The 20,189-nt window shown below is 43.6% G+C and overlaps 1 protein-coding gene and 1 long non-coding RNA gene across 5 annotated transcripts in view; one reads left to right on the top strand and one right to left on the bottom strand.

The window, feature by feature from the left end:
- The window catches only part of LOC309521568, a 503,597-nt gene that overhangs the window by 285,293 nt on the left and 198,115 nt on the right, over positions 1 to 20,189 (bottom strand). The window lies entirely within an intron of this gene.
- Positions 1 to 20,189, top strand: part of ADGRD1 (adhesion G protein-coupled receptor D1) — a 304,658-nt gene that overhangs the window by 175,189 nt on the left and 109,280 nt on the right. For all 3 annotated transcript variants that reach the window (XM_082204127.1, XM_082204128.1, XM_082204129.1), the window contains one exon: positions 12,959 to 13,062. In XM_082204127.1, coding sequence (XP_082060253.1) covers positions 12,959 to 13,062 — 104 coding nt within the window. The remainder of the gene's footprint in view (positions 1 to 12,958; positions 13,063 to 20,189) is intronic.

The following is a 20,189-nucleotide window of genomic DNA, read 5'->3' as shown; positions in this document are numbered from 1 at the left end:
GACAGAGGACCCATGAGTGAATACAGTGCTTGGCAGGCACAAATGCCTGATGCCTGATGCAGCCATATTCTGGGCCATTCTGGAAAACAGAATCCTAAACTTAGACAGGCCTTTTGCCTGATGCAGCATAACAGTTTCATGTTTACCAAGGGACATGATTCTGTTTTCCACCCTGAAAGTCAACTATCCCTGCACTCTCCATAGTTGAGGGAAAGCCCTTTACTGGAGAAATTAAAGTTGCCATCTCAGTTTGTGAAGATTCATGGCTGGAGCCTTCTAACAGCTTTTTAAACCCAGCTTGCCCCTTGATGACATCTTTTTCACACCAGGTGTTTAAAGATAAGGAGAAGAGCCTGCTAATTAATTACGTGACACAAACTTCTGGAGAATTTAAGTACCCTTTTCTTTTTTAAAAAAAGTTGTGGCAAAAACTTTTAAAGTGAGTAGGGTCTTGCTAGGCATCTGCAGAAGCAGGTTTCCTTTGAAACCTGAAATTTGTTTAGCACAGATCATGGCAGTGAATTAATAATCTGGAGTCAAAAGCTGCGGAGTGCCCTGAGGAAATGTATTTGGCTGCGATAGAGTGAGCGGTGGGGGGCGGGGGCGGACTCCTTTATGTTTCTCTTTTAGATAAACTTCAATTAGGCCAACTGTGGCTTCCATGGGAGAGTCCGGCTTTTGACTGAACGGCTTGTGGAGTCCCTCCTTGCCTTATCAGAGCACATCGTGACTGCCGGTTCCATCGCCTCCTGTGAACATTCTTCATAAAATTAATTACATCCGTGTTCAGGGTGTCTGTTTCCAAAGCAAAGCAAAGTAGTAATCATCGAGTGGCAATCATCTGAAAAATTGTAACAGGGTGGTGGGCAGCCAAGGACTTCTTTGTTGATATTCAGAAAAAGAAAATGCAGCCAAACCCCTCAGATTAGTTAGGGATCTGCAGAGGGGCTGGGATCCTATGTCTCAATGGTTGCAGTGTTTATTTTGCTTATTCGAACGGCTTGCTTGGGATACCTCGGTGAAAGAGGAATGTGACGTTCCTGGTTCTTTGCTTGATGGATAATAGAGAGGGTGTGACTATCACAACTGGAGAGAATGTAATGTAAAAGTGTTGTCTAAAATGTATAAGATGTTATTGGAATGGGAGACAAACTTCGGTAACTTGGTTAAGTGACTTCCTCGTGTCTCCCTAGTTGAATTTCAATGTAAATCATTTTAACGGTTTTCCAGCACCAATATTCTTTAAAAATTAACTTATTCATTAACATCTTTCTTTCTTTTCAATTCAGCATTATATCCTCTTAATTCATCACTTAACATGTTAAAATCCTAGGCCTATCTGGTATTTACAAGCTTTTTCAATTAAATTAACATATTTAGCTAAATAATCTTTAAATTTCATCCATTCTTCCTGGTAGTCCTCCTCCTTCTGGTCACGGATTCTCCCAGTCAGGTCGGCTAGTTCTCATGATTCGTAAAACCTTTTAATGGCATCACATACAACATCCAAAACATATTGTCGGTCATAATATAGATATTGAAGCACGGGAACGATTGTGGAATATGGATATAAAATTTACAGCATGTTATGGTCAGAGAAAATTATATGAAAATGATATATAAATGGTACCTAACACAGAGTAAATTGGCCAAAATGTATAAATCCAAATCAAATAAGCGTTGGAAATGCAAAGAGAAAGAAAGTTCTTTTTATTGTATGTGGTGGTCTTATAGCAAGATTAAAGCCTACTGGGAAATGATATATAATGAATTGAAAAAGATGTTTAAAATAACTTTTGAAAAAAAACACACCCAGAAGCTTCTTTAAAAGCTTTACCGGAAAAATCAGAAATCAGGATAACAAACTTTTTTTATAAAAGAATGGAAATGGTTTATTGAATATTTACAAATTGAATATTTACAAATAAACTGTAAACAGATAAGAACATTGACGGGATTATTGTAATAACCTGAAGTTTTATAAGCACATATATTTAAACTAAAGGAATAAATGAGTAAATTAAGTTAATTTGGATATGCAGGATGTTAAAAATAAATTTAAGAAAGCGCAGAAAGAGGGAGAAGGAAGTCAAGTTTTGAAATGTTAAAATGGTTATGAAATTATTGAAATGTATAAAATTGAAAATCATACATAAAATAATTTAAAGAGAGAGAGAGAGGGTGTGAATGTGGAAACCTCTGGTTTCTTCATAGTTGGAATATAGCCTATGGTACATCCATTTCTCTGCCCACTTTTGCCCCTGCCCTTTCCCCTGCCCACCTCTGACTCCAGGACCCATTGGCAGGTGGCCCCAAGATGGTTGCCCATAAAAAAATGTGGCCCTTAGACCAATTTCTCATTTCTCCCCCTCAAGATCTTCAGCATCCTGACAGAGAAGTCTCTTTTTCTGCCAGTGTGTTCTGCTCATGCTGGCCAGACAGGAGGAGAAGGGCCACTTGGAGAACGGAAAGTGACCCATCCTTCCATCTGTAGCCACAACTCTTTGTTGTCCCCAATTTCACAGAGGCCTGGCTGGCTTCACCTCAAAGTCAGGCATATTGTATTGCTGGTCCCCTGCTGTGGAATCTGTCGCCAGCAGAATCTGTCACCCTCGAGTGCTTGACTTTCAGGCATTCCTTGAAGACCCTTTTATGCTGATGGGAATCTTCACGTTGCTCAAACTTCCTTGATTGGCCAATCGAATGATTATGTTCCGTTGCCTTTATGGCTTTTTAAGTGACACCCGACTTGCATATATTGTTGTATGCCACCTTAATATTTTATTAGGACTTCAAGGGTATGTAAATATTTATTTTATAAATAAATAAATCCCCCACAAATCATCGGAGTTGGGGGGGGGCGGGCGGGAGAGAAACACCACAACAAATGTGACTAGAATTAAATCAGAATTAATCATAAAGGTTCTTTTTTTCCAGCTGGGCAGCCTGCTGCTCAGCTATGCTCATCCAACACAAATATGGGCATGTCTTTTCCTTCCAAACAAGCTCTCCATAGTTTTTGTTTGTTTGTTGCTGCTGCTCTTTGCACTTCCATTAAAGACGTAGGATTCAGGCTTCTGATAATCTCATTTTAACCTCATATGTCTTAGACCTAGGCTTGAAAGGAAAGGGCTTTTAAACAGTGATATGCTATTTTTACTATCTGTATTTTAATAGATTTGTTTATATATACCAGGCTTCCTCAACCTCAGATGTTTTGAGACTACAATTCCCATCATCCCTGACCACTGGTCCTGCTCGCTAGGGATCATGGGAGTTGTAGGCCAAAAACATATGGAGGGCCAAGGCTGAGGAAGCCTGATATATACCATATTTTTCCATGTATAACACGCCCCGGTGTATGTGACACACTTATTTTTGGAGACCCCAAATTAAGGAAATGGGGGGAGATTGCCCAGAGTTGTTAAGCTTTATTTTAGGGGGGATTGCTTCGCCAAAGCCCTCCATCATTTGCCCTCTTGCTGCCAGCTGCTGCCAGCCGCCTGCCCAATTGCCACCGCCACAGCCAATCGCCAGCAGGCCTTGCCACAGCCACCAATCACCTGCCCGATCACCACTGATAATCACTTGCTTGTGGCTGCCACCAATCACACATCCCCCCCTGCACTATCCGTGTATAAGACGACCCCTCATTTTAAACATTTTTTTTTAAATAAAAAAACACCTCGTCTTATACACAGAAAGATACGGTATATATATATATATTGGGATACTTAATGTAAAATTGGGTGGTCACATTTTGGTCCACTACCTTGTTTTCAGCATGGTGTTCAGCAACATAGATAAAGAACCATAAAAACATAGATATAGAAGGCTGGCTCCCCAATGGGAACAATTGTGCCAGGCTGGGCAAGGATATATCCAGAGGCATCCACATTGGCACATGCTGGAGCCATCGTGATCAAATTTGCAGATGACACCAAACTGGGAGGGGTGGCTAACACCCCAGAGGACAGGATCACACTTCAAAACGACCTTGACAGATTAGAGAACTGGGCAAAAACAAACAAGATGAATTTTAACAGGGAGAAATGTAAAGTATTGTACTTGGGGAAAAAAAATGAGAGGCACAAATACAAGATGGGTGACACCTGGCTTGAGAGCAGTACATGTGAAAAGGATCTAGGAGTCGTGGTTGACCACAAACTTGACATGAGCCAACAGTGTGACACGGCAGCTAAAAAAGCCAATGCAATTCTGGGCTGCATCAATAGGAGTATAGCATCTAGATCAAGGGAAGTAATAGTGCCACTGTATTCTGCTCTGGTCAGACCACACCTGGAGTACTGGATGTCACATAGAGGAGGGAGAAAGGTTGTTTTCTGCTGCTCCAGAGAAGCGGACACGGAGCAATGGATCCAAACTACAAGAAAGAAGATTCCACCTAAACATTAGGAAGAACTTCCTGACAGTAAGAGCTGTTCGACAGTGGAATTTGCTGCCAAGGAGTGTGGTGGAGTCTCCTACTTTGGAGGTCTTTAAGCAGAGGCTTGACAACCATATGTCAGGAGTGCTCTGATGGTGTTTCCTGCTTGGCAGGGGGTTGGACTCGATGGCCCTTGTGGTCTCTTCCAACTCTATGATTCTATGATTCTATGATTCTATGAAATTTGACAATGTCCTGCCAAATGGAGTGACAATATCTTCAGAGGCACCCAAATCAGTACAGTTTGGACCCATTGCACTAAAGATTGGATGAACTCACACCAAAGTCTTGTTTCAGTCCATTACCTTGATTCAAAATGGCCACCAGTGCCCCCTCCCCAAAAAACGCACTGCTGGCACCTCAGAAATCCTCATATTGAGAATGAAATTGGTGCAGTTTGGACCCATTATGCCAAAGTCACAATTTGTTCTGCTGTCTGGATTTAAAATAATGTCTTGTGTTCAAACACTGACAAAGACTGTCACGACCACCGCAGGAACCTTCATGCAAAGTTTGGCAACCATAACTCAAAAGGTAGCAAAACCTAGGCCACAAAAATGGACAAAGTCATGCCAAAGTGACATTTTGGTCTGCTACCTTGATTCAGAATGGTGGCCAGTGACCCATTGTCAATAAAAACCGCCACCCTCGCGTTGAGTTTGGTGACAATATCTCAAGAAGCATCTGAATGCATAGAGAACAAACAAATGGACAGACAAACCATTTCCCCAACTGTATAGAGCAGATACATACACCCTTTAATTGTTCTGTGTTTACGTTGGTTTAATGGATTTGTGGTTCATGCAGTGCTTTGATCCTCAGAAAAGCAAGTTATAAATGGCTTAGACATATATATGGGGGGGGGGGGTAGAATCTTCCACTTCACAGCTCTGCCTTAAAAAGAAGAAGAGGAGGAAGCTGAACTGGACTTGTATTTCTATTAATTTTCAGAGCTGTGAAAATAGAAATAGTCCATTTTAAAATGCATGCAGCTGTAGATAGAATTTCTAATAGCTTGCCATCCTGGGTCTGCAAAACCTCCAGATACGTTTTTCATTGCTCGTCTACTACAATTCAGTGTTTCTGACACTTGGTGCTGGAAAATCCCTGGGAAACTGACACTTTCTCCCGTACCCCACAATTTTGTGCTTGTTTCTCTATGGTTTATTGACAGGTAAAAACTCAGCAAACAGCTGATCCAGAAAACCACCCAGCCTTTCACCTCCAGGGAAGTCTGCCTCCTCAGCCAAGTGCACAGGGTTTCGTTATATATCATAGACTTATAGACAGACTATTCAGGAAGGAAGTTTGGTTTTTGACACCTCTCATAGTTGGGCTGCTTCAACCAAGAAAGCTTGGAAGGAGGTTACAGGCTACAGTTGCAGGGAGAAATTTGATTCAGTTCCAGGAAAACCTACCCGATTCTCTCTTTCCAAAATACAGCCCCCGTGGAAATTTAGTCACTGCTATTCTCCAACCAGGGGACGCGGGTGGCGCTGTGGGTTAAACCACAGAGCCTAGGGCTTGCCGATCAGAAGGTCGGCGGTTCAAATCCCCGTGACGGGGTGAGCTCCTGTTGCTCAGTCCCTGCTCCTGCCAACCTAGCAGTTCAAAAGCACATCAAAGTGCAAGTAGATAAATAGGTACCACTCTGGCGGGAAGGTAAACGGCGTTTCCGTGTGCTACTTTGGTTCGCCAGAAGTGGCTTAGTCATGCTGGCCACATGACCCAGAAGCTGTACGCCGGCTCCCTCGGCCAATAAAACGAGATGAGTGCCGCAACCCCAGAGTCGGTCACGACTGGACCTAATGGTCAGGGGTCCCTTTACCTTTACCTATTCTCCAACCAAGTAATGCATGCAAAAATGAATATACTGGGGTAAAGGATCCATAAAAATGCATGGAGTAGTGACAATTAACATAAAAAATGCATTACTTTAGGGAAATTGCTTTGCAAAAATGTGTATATTAGGCAAGATTGCATACAAATATTTGTATATTACAGGAAATTTGCACTAAAATGCTGTTGAATTCTTGTGAGGCTTTTTAAAAATGCAAACGTATGTGGAACACAGAATATAAGACTGGAAAAATGAGAAACCATATTTTTACTAGTCTTTAAATACAGATAAACTGTTTTACTAGAACAGGAACAACAAAAAATCCTAAAGCAAAACTGATGGATTTACCCTTGGCTGCCTGGGGTTACTTTTTCTCCCAAAGAATTTGTAAGAGGCCTTAGGACTCATCCAAATGACTTGCTTAATGAGCATTCAGCTTACATGCAGTTTAGAAAATGTGCAGTCTTACCTGAGCATTTGTTCTGATTTGTTTCCAGGGGGTTATATTGCAATGAGTGCTGTTTGGGGCTGCCGTTGAAGATGACTCAGAAACTTCACTTGGTCCAAAATGCAGTGACTAGATAATCAGCTGAGGGTCCCAGTTGAAACTCACATAACCCCTATTTTAAAACAGCTGCATGTGTTGTATGTTCATATCCAGGCTGAATTCAAAGTGCTCCTCCTTAGTGTTTAAAGCTCTAAATGATTTAGGCTCCTGGCATAGCTGTGATAGCTGCATTGCAGGCATTTGGACTAAAAGACTCTTGAGGGACCCTTTTCAACTCTACAATTCTATTATTCTGTATCTTAAAGACTGTCTCCTCCGCTACAGGCCCTCTGATCAGAAGAAGGAGGTTCACCCTGGTTCCCACGTTGCTCAGTGCTATCTGGCATTTTTAAAGAAATAAACAAACAAAAAGCATTTTTAAAAAAATAGTGCAATTTGCAATTTTGGACAATCACGCTAAAAACCAGGTGAAGTCACACCAAAATCCTGTTTCAGTCCCTCATCTTGGTTCAAAATGGCAGCCAGCGTCCAAACCTTGACAAAGACAGCCACAATCACCAGGCGAACCCTCGTGCTCAGTTGGGTGACAATATCTTGAGAGGCATCTGAAGCTATAGAAAACAAGCGGATGGACAGACAAACAATTTCCCAAAATATAGTACAGTGGTACCTTGGAAGTCAAACGGAATCTGTTCCGGAAGTCTATTTGACTTCCAAAACATTTGGAAACCAAGGTGCGGCTTCCTATTGGCTGCAGGAAGCTCCTGCAGCCAATCGGAAGCCGCAGAAGTCACATTGGACATTCGGCTTCCAAAGAACATTAGCAAACCAGAACACCCACTTCTGGGTTTTCGGTTTTCGGGAGCCAAAACGTTTGACTCACAAAGCGTTCGGAATCCAAGGTATGATGGTAGATTCATTTTGATTTTTTTTTCCTGGGTAGGATATATGTCAATGGGCATTCAACCTGATTTGCTTGTGTGATGTTTGTATATTTTCCCATTCATTATCCAGTCATCCTCAACTTTCCAGTGCACTTTCCTAGCTACAAATAATCATGTTTCTTTTTAAAAGTGGATTTGTTATGCCAGGCTGGTAGAGAGCTTTGGTCCATTTTACTCACCCCAAACTAGATTCCTGGTGTGCTCTTGAATCCCTTCCGCAAACTACTGACAGCCTGAGGGTGACCTTAGTGTTCATGCGCCAGAATGGACAAGCACGACTGCATTCGACACAGCATCCATTCACCTTCCCCCAGCTCAGAAGGAATACTGTGTACTGTGATGGTTGCCACATCTCAAAAACAATATTGCAAAGCAGAAAAGGGTGCCTCAAAAGACCAGAAAATGCAGAGCAGCTCCCCATATGAGGAAAAGGTTTTGATTTTGGAGTATAGTTAAGTTTACAAAGGAAATGGGGACCCAATAAAGATTTATAAAATTATGTCTGGTACAGAGAAAGTCAACAGAGAGGAGCTTTTCTCCCACAAAGCTCTAGAGCTCCAGGGTAATCCCATGACAGTGACTGGCAAGAGATTCAGAACAAACAAGAGGAACTATTTGTTCATACAGTGCGCAGTTTAATCTGTGGAATTCTCTGCCGCAGGATGTGGTGATGGCGGGCAGCATAGCTGGTGTTAAAAGTAGATTAGGGAAATCCATGAGGCATTAGGCTGTCAGTGACTCCAAGTCGAGGCAGGGCTTGCCTCCTTCCAGATTCAGAGGCTGTTGCTGATATCAGGGCTGTACCCTTCAAGCCTGACTTGCAGGCTGGCTAGAGGCATTTGGTTCGCCGCTATGGACGCTTGTGGACTACCTGGACCTCCCATCTGATCCACTACAACTGTCCTTATGTTTAAGGATTTTAACATCTGATACACTAACAAACCACAGCTTGTCCATTTTAGTCTAGATAATACTGATGGCATTCATCCGTCTCGGGAGAAAATGGAGGAGTGCGCCTTTGTGGGTGAAGTTAAACTGTTGGGAGATCACAGCGGCTGCTGTGGCTGTAGAGACTGATAAGGGAGAGACATGTTTTGTTGCAGCTGGGGCAGAGGAAGGCGTCCAGTTGTGTTGGTGTAGATGCACCATGGCATTTCTTCTCTCTGCGCTCCTCCCAGTGGTCATTCCTCCTCTGGTCACTGCTATGGATGCACAGCCGGACTGTCTGTCTCCAGACACTGCGGTCATCTGCAAGGGATTCCCACATGACAGGGTTGTTGTTGCCAGCCTTCATGTCACGTTTGCAGTCATCTTTGTAACACAGAGTTGGTCTGCCAACAGGCCTGGTGCCTGAAGCCAGTTCCTCGTAGAGCATGTCTTTGGGAATCCTTCCGTTCTGTGGACATGACCAAGACAGCATAGATGTTGCTTAGACAGGAGTGTGAACATGCTGCGGATGTGGTCTTGGGAGATGTGGGCTTGCTCTTCTGTCTTGCCATGCGATACCCAAAATCCTACTGATGCAGCACATGTGGAAAGTCTTGAGGCATCTCCCTGGCGGTTGTGCTTGCAAAATGATTATTGCACACATGGGAGGGGTTTCATGAGCTCGTCCTACACTCGAGTAGGACCCTGGTAGAGTCACATGCCCGACTGGCATGTTCTCTCCCTCCTGGTCATTCATTTGGGAGCTTCAAACACCTTCTTCAGCCTGAACATCACAGTGACCAGTGCCAACAGACATCGGCACACTTAGGGATCCGCAGAGTCTTCGCAGCTTGCGTAACAGACCTCAGCATTTTGGCTAATCTACTTTATTTACATATAAACACACACGAAGCACTGCAACATGGCTCCCTCTCTCTCTAGCATCAGACAGCAAAGAGAAAGAACAAAGGACAATAGTCCCACTTCACGAAACACAGTAACACAAACATCCTGTCTCCGTTACTTCCCACTCTGTGAAGTCAAAACATATACCATCATGTGATAGACAAAAATCCCATGACTGCAATCATGGAGCAGGAATTCTAACAAGGGGAACCTCAAGTCCAGAGGCTGAATGCGGCCCTCCGGGTATTTCTATCTGGAGCTCAGTTTTCTCCCGAGGCCAGAGCCCTCACTAGCCTTTGCTCCACACCTTGAGTGTTTTTGCCTGGCTGGCATATGTCCTTGAACTCTGATACAGTCGCCCTTTGGTTGTTTGGGTGGAGGATAGAGGGAGAGAAAGAGTGAAGTGAACTTGCATTGTACCTGGCCTACTGCATGAAATGACATTTGCATTAATTGCTCCACCCACTTTTGTGTCTGGCTCCACCCATCAGTGGCACACATCCCCTGAATGGTTGCCCCTTAGGCTGAAAGAGGTTCCCTGCCACTGATATAGCAAGTGGGTACAGTGCTACCTCGGTTTTTGAACATAATCCGTTCCGGAAGACTGTTCGAGTTCCAAAACTGAGGTGCAAAGGGCGGCCTGCAAACTTAATTGAGAAAATTGAGAAACACTCAGCAGAAGCCATTCGACTTGTGAGATGTGTTAAAAAATGGAAGCATTTACTTTTGGGTTTTTGGCATTCGAAAACCAAAATGTTCATCAGCGGAAACATTTGAAAACTGAGGTACCACTGTAATTGCTATACATAGCATCACATCAACCAGACCTAGAGTTATTGACTCAAACCTGTTTGAAACCTTACACGGCAGTGATCATCCAGAATTTAATTTCTCCCCTCTAAAGGCCTATTACCTATTAATGATTCTTGCAGTAATTTGTAATTATAAACATTGTCTCCAGTTATTATTGTTGGAGCTAAGATTCCACCCTTGAGCTTCTTCTTCATTTTCCATGTTGTTGTTGTGTTGGCCCGTAAATCAGTAAAGAATGAATGACCTCGCTTTTTCTTAGATAAACAAGTGCTTAACGATTCTTTTAATTATTAACACAGTTTTCCTATCAGTTCCTTATATCAGTTTTCCTTATATCATTTAAAAATAAAAGGAAACTTAGCATGAAAAATTTAAAACACCTCTTTAAATAATTGAGAGCCAATAGCACAGACCCCTCTTCTGATAACTCTCAACAGACTGAATTATGAATATGGAAAAAAAAAATCCTTTTACTGTCTCTTTTTTTTTTTTTTAAAAAAAAGCCTCATAAATATAACAGAAGATTTCAGCTCTTCCCATTCAAAACTTTTTTTTTAAAAAAAGGAAAAAAAAATCTACTTTTGTTTGAGGTGTAAGTTCAGCAACTAACACTTGATGACCAAACTGTGTGTATACGTTAGGTGTAATAGAAGCTGAGCAGTTAATGGGTATAACAGCCAGACATTGCACACATTCACCAAGTCTCATGGAGAACGTGCAAATCCTCTGTCCGCTTGTCCCCATGTCAGTTTCAGTTTATTGGTTAATTTTTCGAGTAGGGCTGTTTCCCATACTATTTGGTACCATTGGCCCATGCTTACTCCTGACAGGTCTCTCCAGTGTCTGGTTATGGTGTTTCTGGCTGCTGAAAGTAGGTGGGTTATGAGTTCTTTGTGGTGTAAATGGGCATTGTTGTCTTGGAAGATGTTTAGTAGGGCCTCCACCCCTTTTCTTCCTAATGTCTCAACAAATGAAACTGATTTGCAAAAATGTTACATGGAAAAAATACGAGAGACATTACACATACTTCTTTAAAACAAGAAAATCTTTAATTAAAAAAAACATCTGTCCATGAATAGGGCATGGGGCATCATATCCTGTTGCCTGTTCCTTGTATCTGGTATCCAGTGCTTTATTGCTTCTGCATATGAAGGTTCCACTTGGCTAACATGGGCAGACTCATTTTCCATGAATCTATCCTGGCCTTAAAAAAACCCCCACCCAGAAACCAGAGGCCTTCCTCCTGGGCATAGTGGACCAATCGGTGTTAAAGAAGGATAGAACTTTTTTTATGTATGCTACAGCAGCAGCAAGAATCCTCATCGCAAAGCATTGGAAGACACAAGATCTACCCACCTTGGAAGATTGGCAGATGCAGTTAATGGACTATATGGAGATGGCGGAAATGACTGGCAGAATCCGAGACCAGGGAGAGGAGACGGTGGAGGAAGATTGGAAGAAATTTAAAATTTATTTGCAGAAATACTGTAAAATTTATGAATGTTAAGGACATTGAAATGAATCGCAGGGGCTTTAGCAACGAAGTAAAATGTAAGATTGGATTAACAACAGATAAATTAATAGGATATGAATTTGCTGAATTAATTTTTAAAAAGGGATACAAGAACGGGAGACGTGAGGAAGTCAGGAAAATAAGCTAATTGAAAATGAGAAATTAAGAAAGAGGGAATTTTTGTTTTTTGTTACTATATGTGTTTTTATCTCTTTTTTCTTTTTTCTTTTGATGTGTTTAATGTTTGTATTTTTGTACTGAATTTTTTTTGTGATTTTGTATCTTCTTTGTCTATGTATGCTTTTTTATTGTGAAAATTTAATAAAATATTTATATAAAAAAAATAAAAAACCCCCCACCCCTCTCTCTAAAAGCAAACTCAACGGATCAGCTCAGCTGATTCGAGTGTGGTGCCAAGGTTGCAGGTTTGTAAGGGACAATGGCATGGGAATGGTAAAGGTAAAGGACCCCTGGATGGTTAAGTTAACTATGGGGTGTGGTGCTCATCTTGCTTTCAGGCCAAGGGAGCCGGCGTTTGTCTATAGATAGCTTTCCGGCTAAATGAGCCTCAAGATCCCAACTAACTCTATGATTCTATGATTCTAGGTGAAATTTCTTGGTGTTTTTTTTGGGGGGGGGATGTTAGGGGGAAACTGTATTTGAATGCTTGTATTTGATTATATATTGTTCTTATACTCAACTAATAAAATATTCAAAAACAAACAAACAAACAAAACCTAAATCCAGCCTTGGCCACAACCAAACATTTTGGCTCTAAGGTCTTGTGCATCAGGGCAAAACAGATCGGGGGCGGGCGGAAATCAGTACTGCTTTCTGCAAATTCAAATGCTCTTATTTATTGAGGGTGTTTGTTTATTTTTAAATCTCATTGTGTGAATATTTCTGCTTGTTTGATATGACCCAGTTTTCTGAATGCCGCCCTGCTAATGTCATTATGACTTTTTTTCCCATTTGGCTAAAGCTGTTGATAAACTGTTCCTTGCTGGCCTAATCCAATTGATTAACAATAGGCGTCCTTTCTCTTTTCCCCGGCGCACAGCTCTCAGCGGGACACAAGGTGGCGCTGTCCTCCATCAGTTACATTGGCTGCTCCATCTCCATCTTCTGCCTGATGATCACATTGGTCACGTTTGCGGTTCTGTCGTGAGTAATTTTAACTTTTCTACCTGCTGAGCCGATATTGCCCTGGAAATATGGATCGTCAGATATATATATAGAGAGAAAGTGTGTGTATTCCATTTCAGACTTACTGGACTGTACGCTCTCAGGTGTTGAGAGTTTCATAAAAGGTTATTAATTTCTTAAACCTCTTTTAATTATATCCTGCATATATATTTGTAACACTTGGCTGGGTTTGGTCTAAATTACTTTAATTTCCTGAATCCGGGAAGCTATTTAGATGGCAAGTTATTTCCTTGCAATCTATTCTTCGCTTATTTCTCCAGCACATTCCTCTTTTTCAATGTGGGGGGGGGGTGAATGTGGCAGGAGGAATTAGAGAATTGTAGACTTGCAATTGATGCTTTTGAATTATGGTGCTGGAGGAGACTCTTGAGAGTCCCATGGACTGCAAGAAGATCAAACCTCTCCATTCTGAAGGAAATCAGCCCTGAGTGCTCACTGGAAGGACAGATCCTGAAGCTGAGGCTCCAATACTTTGGCCACCTCGTGAGAAGAGAAGACTCCCTGGAAAAGACCCTGATGTTGGGAAAGATGGCGGGCACAAGGAGAAGGGGACGACAGAGGATGAGATGGCTGGACAGCGTTCTTGAAGCTACCCCTGGGCCTTAGTTTGCCTACCTATGATCTAGACCAACCCTCTGCAGTGCAGGATTCACAGCTAAATAATCTCTGACAGAAGGCTATCCAATCTCTCTTTTTAAAATCTCCACTGATGGAGAGCCTGGCAGTCATTCCACTGTCAAATAGCTCTTACCACCAGAAAGTTCTTTCTAATGTATGGGAAGGAAAGAGAGTGGCTGAGATGTGATTGTGTGGTTCTGACGTGTTTGTGTGGACCACTGAGGGGGGGGGGGCAAAATGCCAGGTGGCACTCATCATGGGGGGCCTGCAGCTCGCCCAAGCCACGCGTCACTCCTGGGAGTGACGTGGTGACTTGGGCGCCCACAGGATCTGCGCTGCCCCAAACGGTCCGCCTGCTGCCTCCCCCTCAGCTGTAGGGTAGTTGACTGGCAGGAGGCAGGCATAATAATAATAATATAATAATAATAATTTATTATTTATACCCCGCCCATCTGGCGGGTTTTCCCCAGCCACTCTGGGTGGCTTCCAACTGAATATTAAAAACAGTACAGCTTCAAACATTAAAAACTTCCCTAAAGAGGGCTGCCTTCAGATGCCTTTTAAAAGTAAAATAGTTGTTTATTGCTTTGACATCTGCTGGGAGGGCGTTCCACAGGGCAGGTGCCACTACCAAGAAGGCTCTCTGCCTGGTTCCCTGTAACCTTACTTCTCGCAATGAGGGAACCGCCAGAAGGCCCTCGGTGCTGGATCTCAGTGTCCGGGCTGAACGATGGGGGTGGAGACGCTCCTTCAGGTATTCTGGGCTGAGGCCGTTTAGGGCTTTAAAGGTCAGCACCAACACTTTGAATTGTGCTCGGAAACGTACTGGGAGCCAATGTAGGTCTTTCAAGACCGGTGTTATGTGGTCTCGGCGGCCACTCCCAGTCACCAGTCTAGCTGCCACAATCTGGATTAATTGCAGTTTCCGGGTCACCTTCAAAGGTAGCCCCACGTAGAGCGCATTGCAGTAGTCCAAGCGGGAGATAACTAGAGCATGCACCACTCTGGCAAGACAGTCCGCGGGCAGGTAGGGTCTCAGCCTGCGTACCAGGTGGAGCTAGTAGACAGCTGCCCTGGACACAGAATTGACCTGCGCCTTTATGGACAGCTGTGAGTCCAAAATGACTCCCAGGCTGCGCACCTGTTCCTTCAGTGGCACAGTTACCCCATTCAGGACCAGGGAATCCCCCACACCCGCCCGCCCCCTGTCCCCCCAAAACAGTACTTCTGTCTTGTCAGGATTCAACCTCAATCTGTTAGCCGCCATCCATCCTTCAACAGCCTCCAGGCACTCCAACAGCACCCAGGCAGACTCCTCAGGGGCCCTATGGAGCACCCTGCCCTGGCTGGCCCCGCCCCTGCAGGCAGCTGGCCCCGCCCCTGAGCCCAGGGAACACATGCCGCCCAAGGCACCAGATCGGCTTGCTCTGCCGCTGAGGCCTCTTTAACTAGCACTTGCAGACTGCACCTGACCTGGAATCCATGGGTCCCATGCCAGTACAGTGGTACCTCGGGTTACAGACGCTTCAGGTTACAGACTCCACTAATCCAGAAATAGTACCCCGGGTTAAGAACTTTGCTTCAGGATGAGAACAGAAATCGTGCAGCGGCGGCAGTGGGAGGCCCCATTAGCTAAAGTGGTGCTTCAGGTTAAGAACAGTTTCAGGTTAAGAATGGACCTCCAGAACGAATTAAGTTCTTAACCCGAGGTACCACTGTACTTTTTTGGGGGGGGGGTCTGTTCAGTAAAAAAAAAAAGGCCTTTATCTCCAAGTTCATATATGCTTGGATGTCCTGCAACTTTCTGGCTACCCAGCTGAACAGGAGCTCTGTGGGCCTGTTGAGAACTTTGTAATAATAATAATAATAATAATAATAATAATAATAATAATAATAATTTTATTATTTATACACCCACCCATCTGGCTGGGTTTCCCCAGCCACTCTGGGCGGCTCCCAACAGAACAACTTCAAACATTAAAAACTTCCCTTCTAAAAGTCAGATAGTTGTTTATTTCCTTGACATCTGATGGGAGGGCATTCCACAGGGCGGGCGCCACTACCGAGAAGGCCCTCTGCCTGGTTCCTTGTAACCTCACTTCTCACAGTGAGGGAACCGCCAGAAGGCCCTCAAAGCTGGACCTCAGTGTCTGAGTTGAACGATGGGGGTGGAGATGCTCCTTCAGGTATACTGGGCCAAGGCCATTCAGGGCTTTAATGATCAGCACCAACATTCTGAATTGTGCTTGGAAACATACTGGGAGCCAATGTAGGTCTTTCAAGACTGGTGTAATATGGTCTTGGTGGCCACTCCCAGTCACCAGTCTTGCTGCCGCATTCTGGATTAGTTGTAGTTTCTGAGTCACCTTCAAAGGTAGCCCCACGTAGAGCGCATTGCAGTAGTCCAAGCAGACGATAACCAGAGCATGTGCCACTCTGGTGAGACAGTGTTCAGGCATGTAGGATCTCAGCCTGCGTACCAGATGGAGCTGGTAGACAGCTGCCCTGGACACAGAGTTGACCTGCACCTCCATGGACAGCTGCGAGTCCAAAATGACTCCCAGGCTGCGCACTTGGTGCTTCAGGGGCACAGTTGCCCCATTCAGAACCAGGGAGTCCCCCACACCTGCTCTCCCTCTGTCCCCCCAAAACAGTATTAAAGCTATTGAACGTGAGAGCATTGGGTGAATGTGCTCTGTTGGCCCATCAGCTTGCAATAAGCAAGACTTGTTGGGATTCATGCGGAATCTCTCATGAAGGCACAGGCAAAGAAAGAAGCACTCATCCAAGGAGCTGCCCTTAGCAGGAATTGTAATGTGATTTGGGGAGCTAGTGATAAACACTTTATTTCCATATTTATAGAAAAGACACCCGTATGTAGATAACAACACGAAACGGTAGTTATGAAGTGTCAAATTTGATATAAATATGGAAATACTGGGTGGGATTCTCTGCTCTGCTTGCTTGAATTTAAACCTTGGCAGTTTTCCAGAGTTACTCCTATTTTTCCATCAGAGGATCAAGCCTTAGGCTGTTAATTGTGTGCTTAGTTAGAGCAATTTGCCTCCAGAACAGTGGCATACATCGTAATAGGCATGAAAGGCTACTGCAAGAAAATGAAAATGAAGGCATATTATCACAATCCTTTCTGTTTCGAATTACACTGTTAACAAAGCTGCCTCTTGGTTATTCTTTCCCTTGATTGGGAAGCTGCTAGCGATCTTGATGATTGACAGGCAATTCCTACTGGTCAGGGCTATTTGTTGCTGGAAATTCAGCCTGCGCCAGCCAAACCTTTGCACAGAGTTTCATACAGAGTGTGAGGTCACCGGCACAGATTTCAAGGTGACAACACTTTCATTGTGTCCCACAACCTGCCCAGGTCTGGCTTGAAATGACTAGGTGACAATCTTCAGTCATTTCACTCCCATCGAAAGGGGTTGCTTTGATTTGTCCATTCCACGCACCCCTCAGCAAAATTTTGAAATAAATAAGCATGATAATATCAGTGCTAAAACATAAACACAATTCAAAACAGTACAAGTGGACATTAAAGTGATATATGTAAAATGAAATCTTCATCATTGTCATCATCAAAAGCTGCAAAGGCCTGTTGGACTAAAAAGGTCTTCAAAAGACAGCTCAAAGTCAAAAGCCAAGATGGCTGCCAAAGCCCAGCAGGAAGAATATCTCACAGCATGGGACCAACGTCAAAAATGCCCATTTCCTAATGGTGGCCAGTTGGGCCATTGCAACATGGGGGCAACTAACAATGGTCCCTTGAAAGATCTCGGTGACAGAGCTGGTGTATAAGGCTTCAGGTTATCCTTAAGGAAGCCTAGACCTCAGCTGTCCAGGGATTTTTTTGGTAACCTGGCACAATAGCATATACATTGCCAGCATGTATGTTTTAGCAGAGGTGCCACCTGCCACCTGCTCCCCATCAGCTGTCTAGCCACTGCATTCTGCACTACCTGGAGCTTCTGGATCAGGCCCAAGGTCAGCCCTGCAGAGACCACATGGCAGCAATCCAGTCTGTATTGATACTGCTTTCCCTCAATTTCACAGGTCAATTTCATGAATGTTTTCCTGTTTCTCCACAGCTATAGGGCTGGGCAATATATCAAAAAATCTTCCAAAGCCAGTTTGAAGTCCATATTGTGATATCAGTATCATAATTTTTTTTGACCTGGCCATATATTGCAAATCATGGTGTGTGAGTGCTTGTGCTATGCAAAAATCACAATGTGGGGAGAACCATGAAAATAGCCAATGCCTCTACATAGCTCCATCCTTATTTCAGACATTGTGATAGATCAATATATCACAATGTTTGTTGTTGTTGTTTAGTTGTTTAGTCGTGTCCGACTCTTCGTGACCCCATAGACCAGAGCACGCCAGGCACTCCTGTCTTCCACTGCCTCCCGCAGTTTGGTCAAACGCATGTTGCTAGCTTTGAGAACACTGTCCAACCATCTCGTCCTCTGTTGTCCCCTTCCCCTTGTGCCCTCAATCTTTCTCAACATCAGGGTCTTTTCCAGGGAGTCTTCTTTTCTCATGTGGTGGCCAAAGTACAAAGTATTGGATCCTCAGCTTCAGGATCTGTCCTTCCAGTGAGCACTCGGGGTTGTTTTCCTTAAGAATGGATAGGTTTGATCTTCTTGCAGTCCATGGGAACTTTCAAGAGTCTCCTCCAGCACCATAATGTTTAGATGGTGATATATCATGATGTGGAAATCACCCAGACATTGGGGAGGGGCAGATGTTGTTCAGAGCCTACATTTAGAGAGGGATGGAGGGGCATTGGACATTCACACTATGGATGAATCGATTCCTTCATTCATTCTTTAATGTTTGGTGTTTTCCTTCTGCTGTGGCTTCTGCTCTTTCTGAATTCTGCAATAACAGATTAAAAACAAAACAAACAAACAAAACCGGAACGTTTACAGGGGGCCTCAGCTTCCAGTTCCTTAAGTTCAGTTGCATATTTCTCCCCTCTCTACATTATCAGCACATGCTTCCACATTAATCAAGTGCTATAGAAGAGCACACTTCCTGCAGTTGTACATATGATTGCATCAAGGGTATATATGACTGCAGATATGAAAGAAAAAAAGTCTGCTCACATTTAACAATAAGAAGAATCCATCAGTCCTGATTTAAATACCCCCCCCATAAATTTCAATACAATAAGTCCATGTGTATAAACCGATATCCAAATGAGATTGCTGATTGTAAGATACACATTCAAATGTCAGAAGGGCAGTGAGATTTTCAGACCGTTGAGTAATGGATAATGGGTGATTAGCCTTCCAATCCTGAAGTACGAATTGCATGAGTAGTTGGCTGTAGAGGATTGTGGTAAGAATTCACCTCGACAGCACCTTGTTTGTTACCCAGGTGAGGAACAACCACCTTTTGAATAAACCACAGAACCAAGGAAACCATTTTCAAGTCCAGCTTCCAGATTTAGGAACCCAGCGCTTGTTATAGCTGTTGCAATAGGACAGAGCTCACTCAACTCAACCTGCCAGTGGAGAAGGTCTGCCCCAAGGCACTTCAGAACAAAAGCTTATATAGCAGTTCAAACAAAGAGTCATAAAACATCCTCACATATGTCAGGAAATGTTACAGGTCACGAGAAGTAAAACACCCATGGCTCCATACTGGTATTTTCAACCCCACAATCACCTTGGAGTGGCCCCGATGTGCCCAGATTATTTGACCATTTTAGGTCTTGGATGTCCGATGTTGCCCTGGCAACCTAGCCTTCAACGGGAGGGATAGTGCATCATAAAATCCTCTTCCAGGGTCTCAGATAGCTTCAAGGATAACTGACTTACCCTCCGGTGCTAAAACATCCTGCCATTTGTACCACTTTCAGGGGTAGATAAGGAGAGATTGAATACAGCAAAGGAGGGAGAGGCTCGCAAATGCAGAACACACAAAAATCAAGCTTAATACATTCTGAAAGGTTAAATGCAATTAAATTGAAACATTATTAAAATAATAAAAATATACATCTGGGGTCTCTAATTCTTATATCAGGATGACCCAAAGAACCTCTAGTAATTGCAAAGGCAGCCTGGCTGTTCCCAAATCTCCAAGCTCTCATTTTCAAGCTGTTTCCCTCCCTACTATGGTCAAACACCACATGTAGCAATGCATACAAATGTTGTTGTTGCTGCTGGCATCCATCTGTCTCAAGAGTCAATAGGGTGCACCTTTGGTGGTGAAGCCAAACAGCTGAGTTAGCAGCACAGAAGCAACCTCCTTAAGAAGCAAGACTGGATGGTCCTGTATGGAGGTCCTGGGCTGTCCAGATGACTTGACCTCGCTGATGTGTCCCAAAGGAAAGCAGAACACCAGCTTGGCTGTGGGAGTTGCCGGAAGGAGGCATACAAGACAACATCCAACTGTCTTAGGGACTCCACCCCAGATTTGTGTAGGGTATACTCCTTAAGCCC

Source organism: Podarcis vaucheri, assembly GCF_965113315.1.
Source record: "Podarcis vaucheri genome assembly, chromosome: 16".
NCBI classification, from domain to species: Eukaryota; Metazoa; Chordata; class Lepidosauria; order Squamata; family Lacertidae; genus Podarcis; species Podarcis vaucheri.
This window is presented reverse-complemented; position numbering and strand designations above follow the sequence as displayed.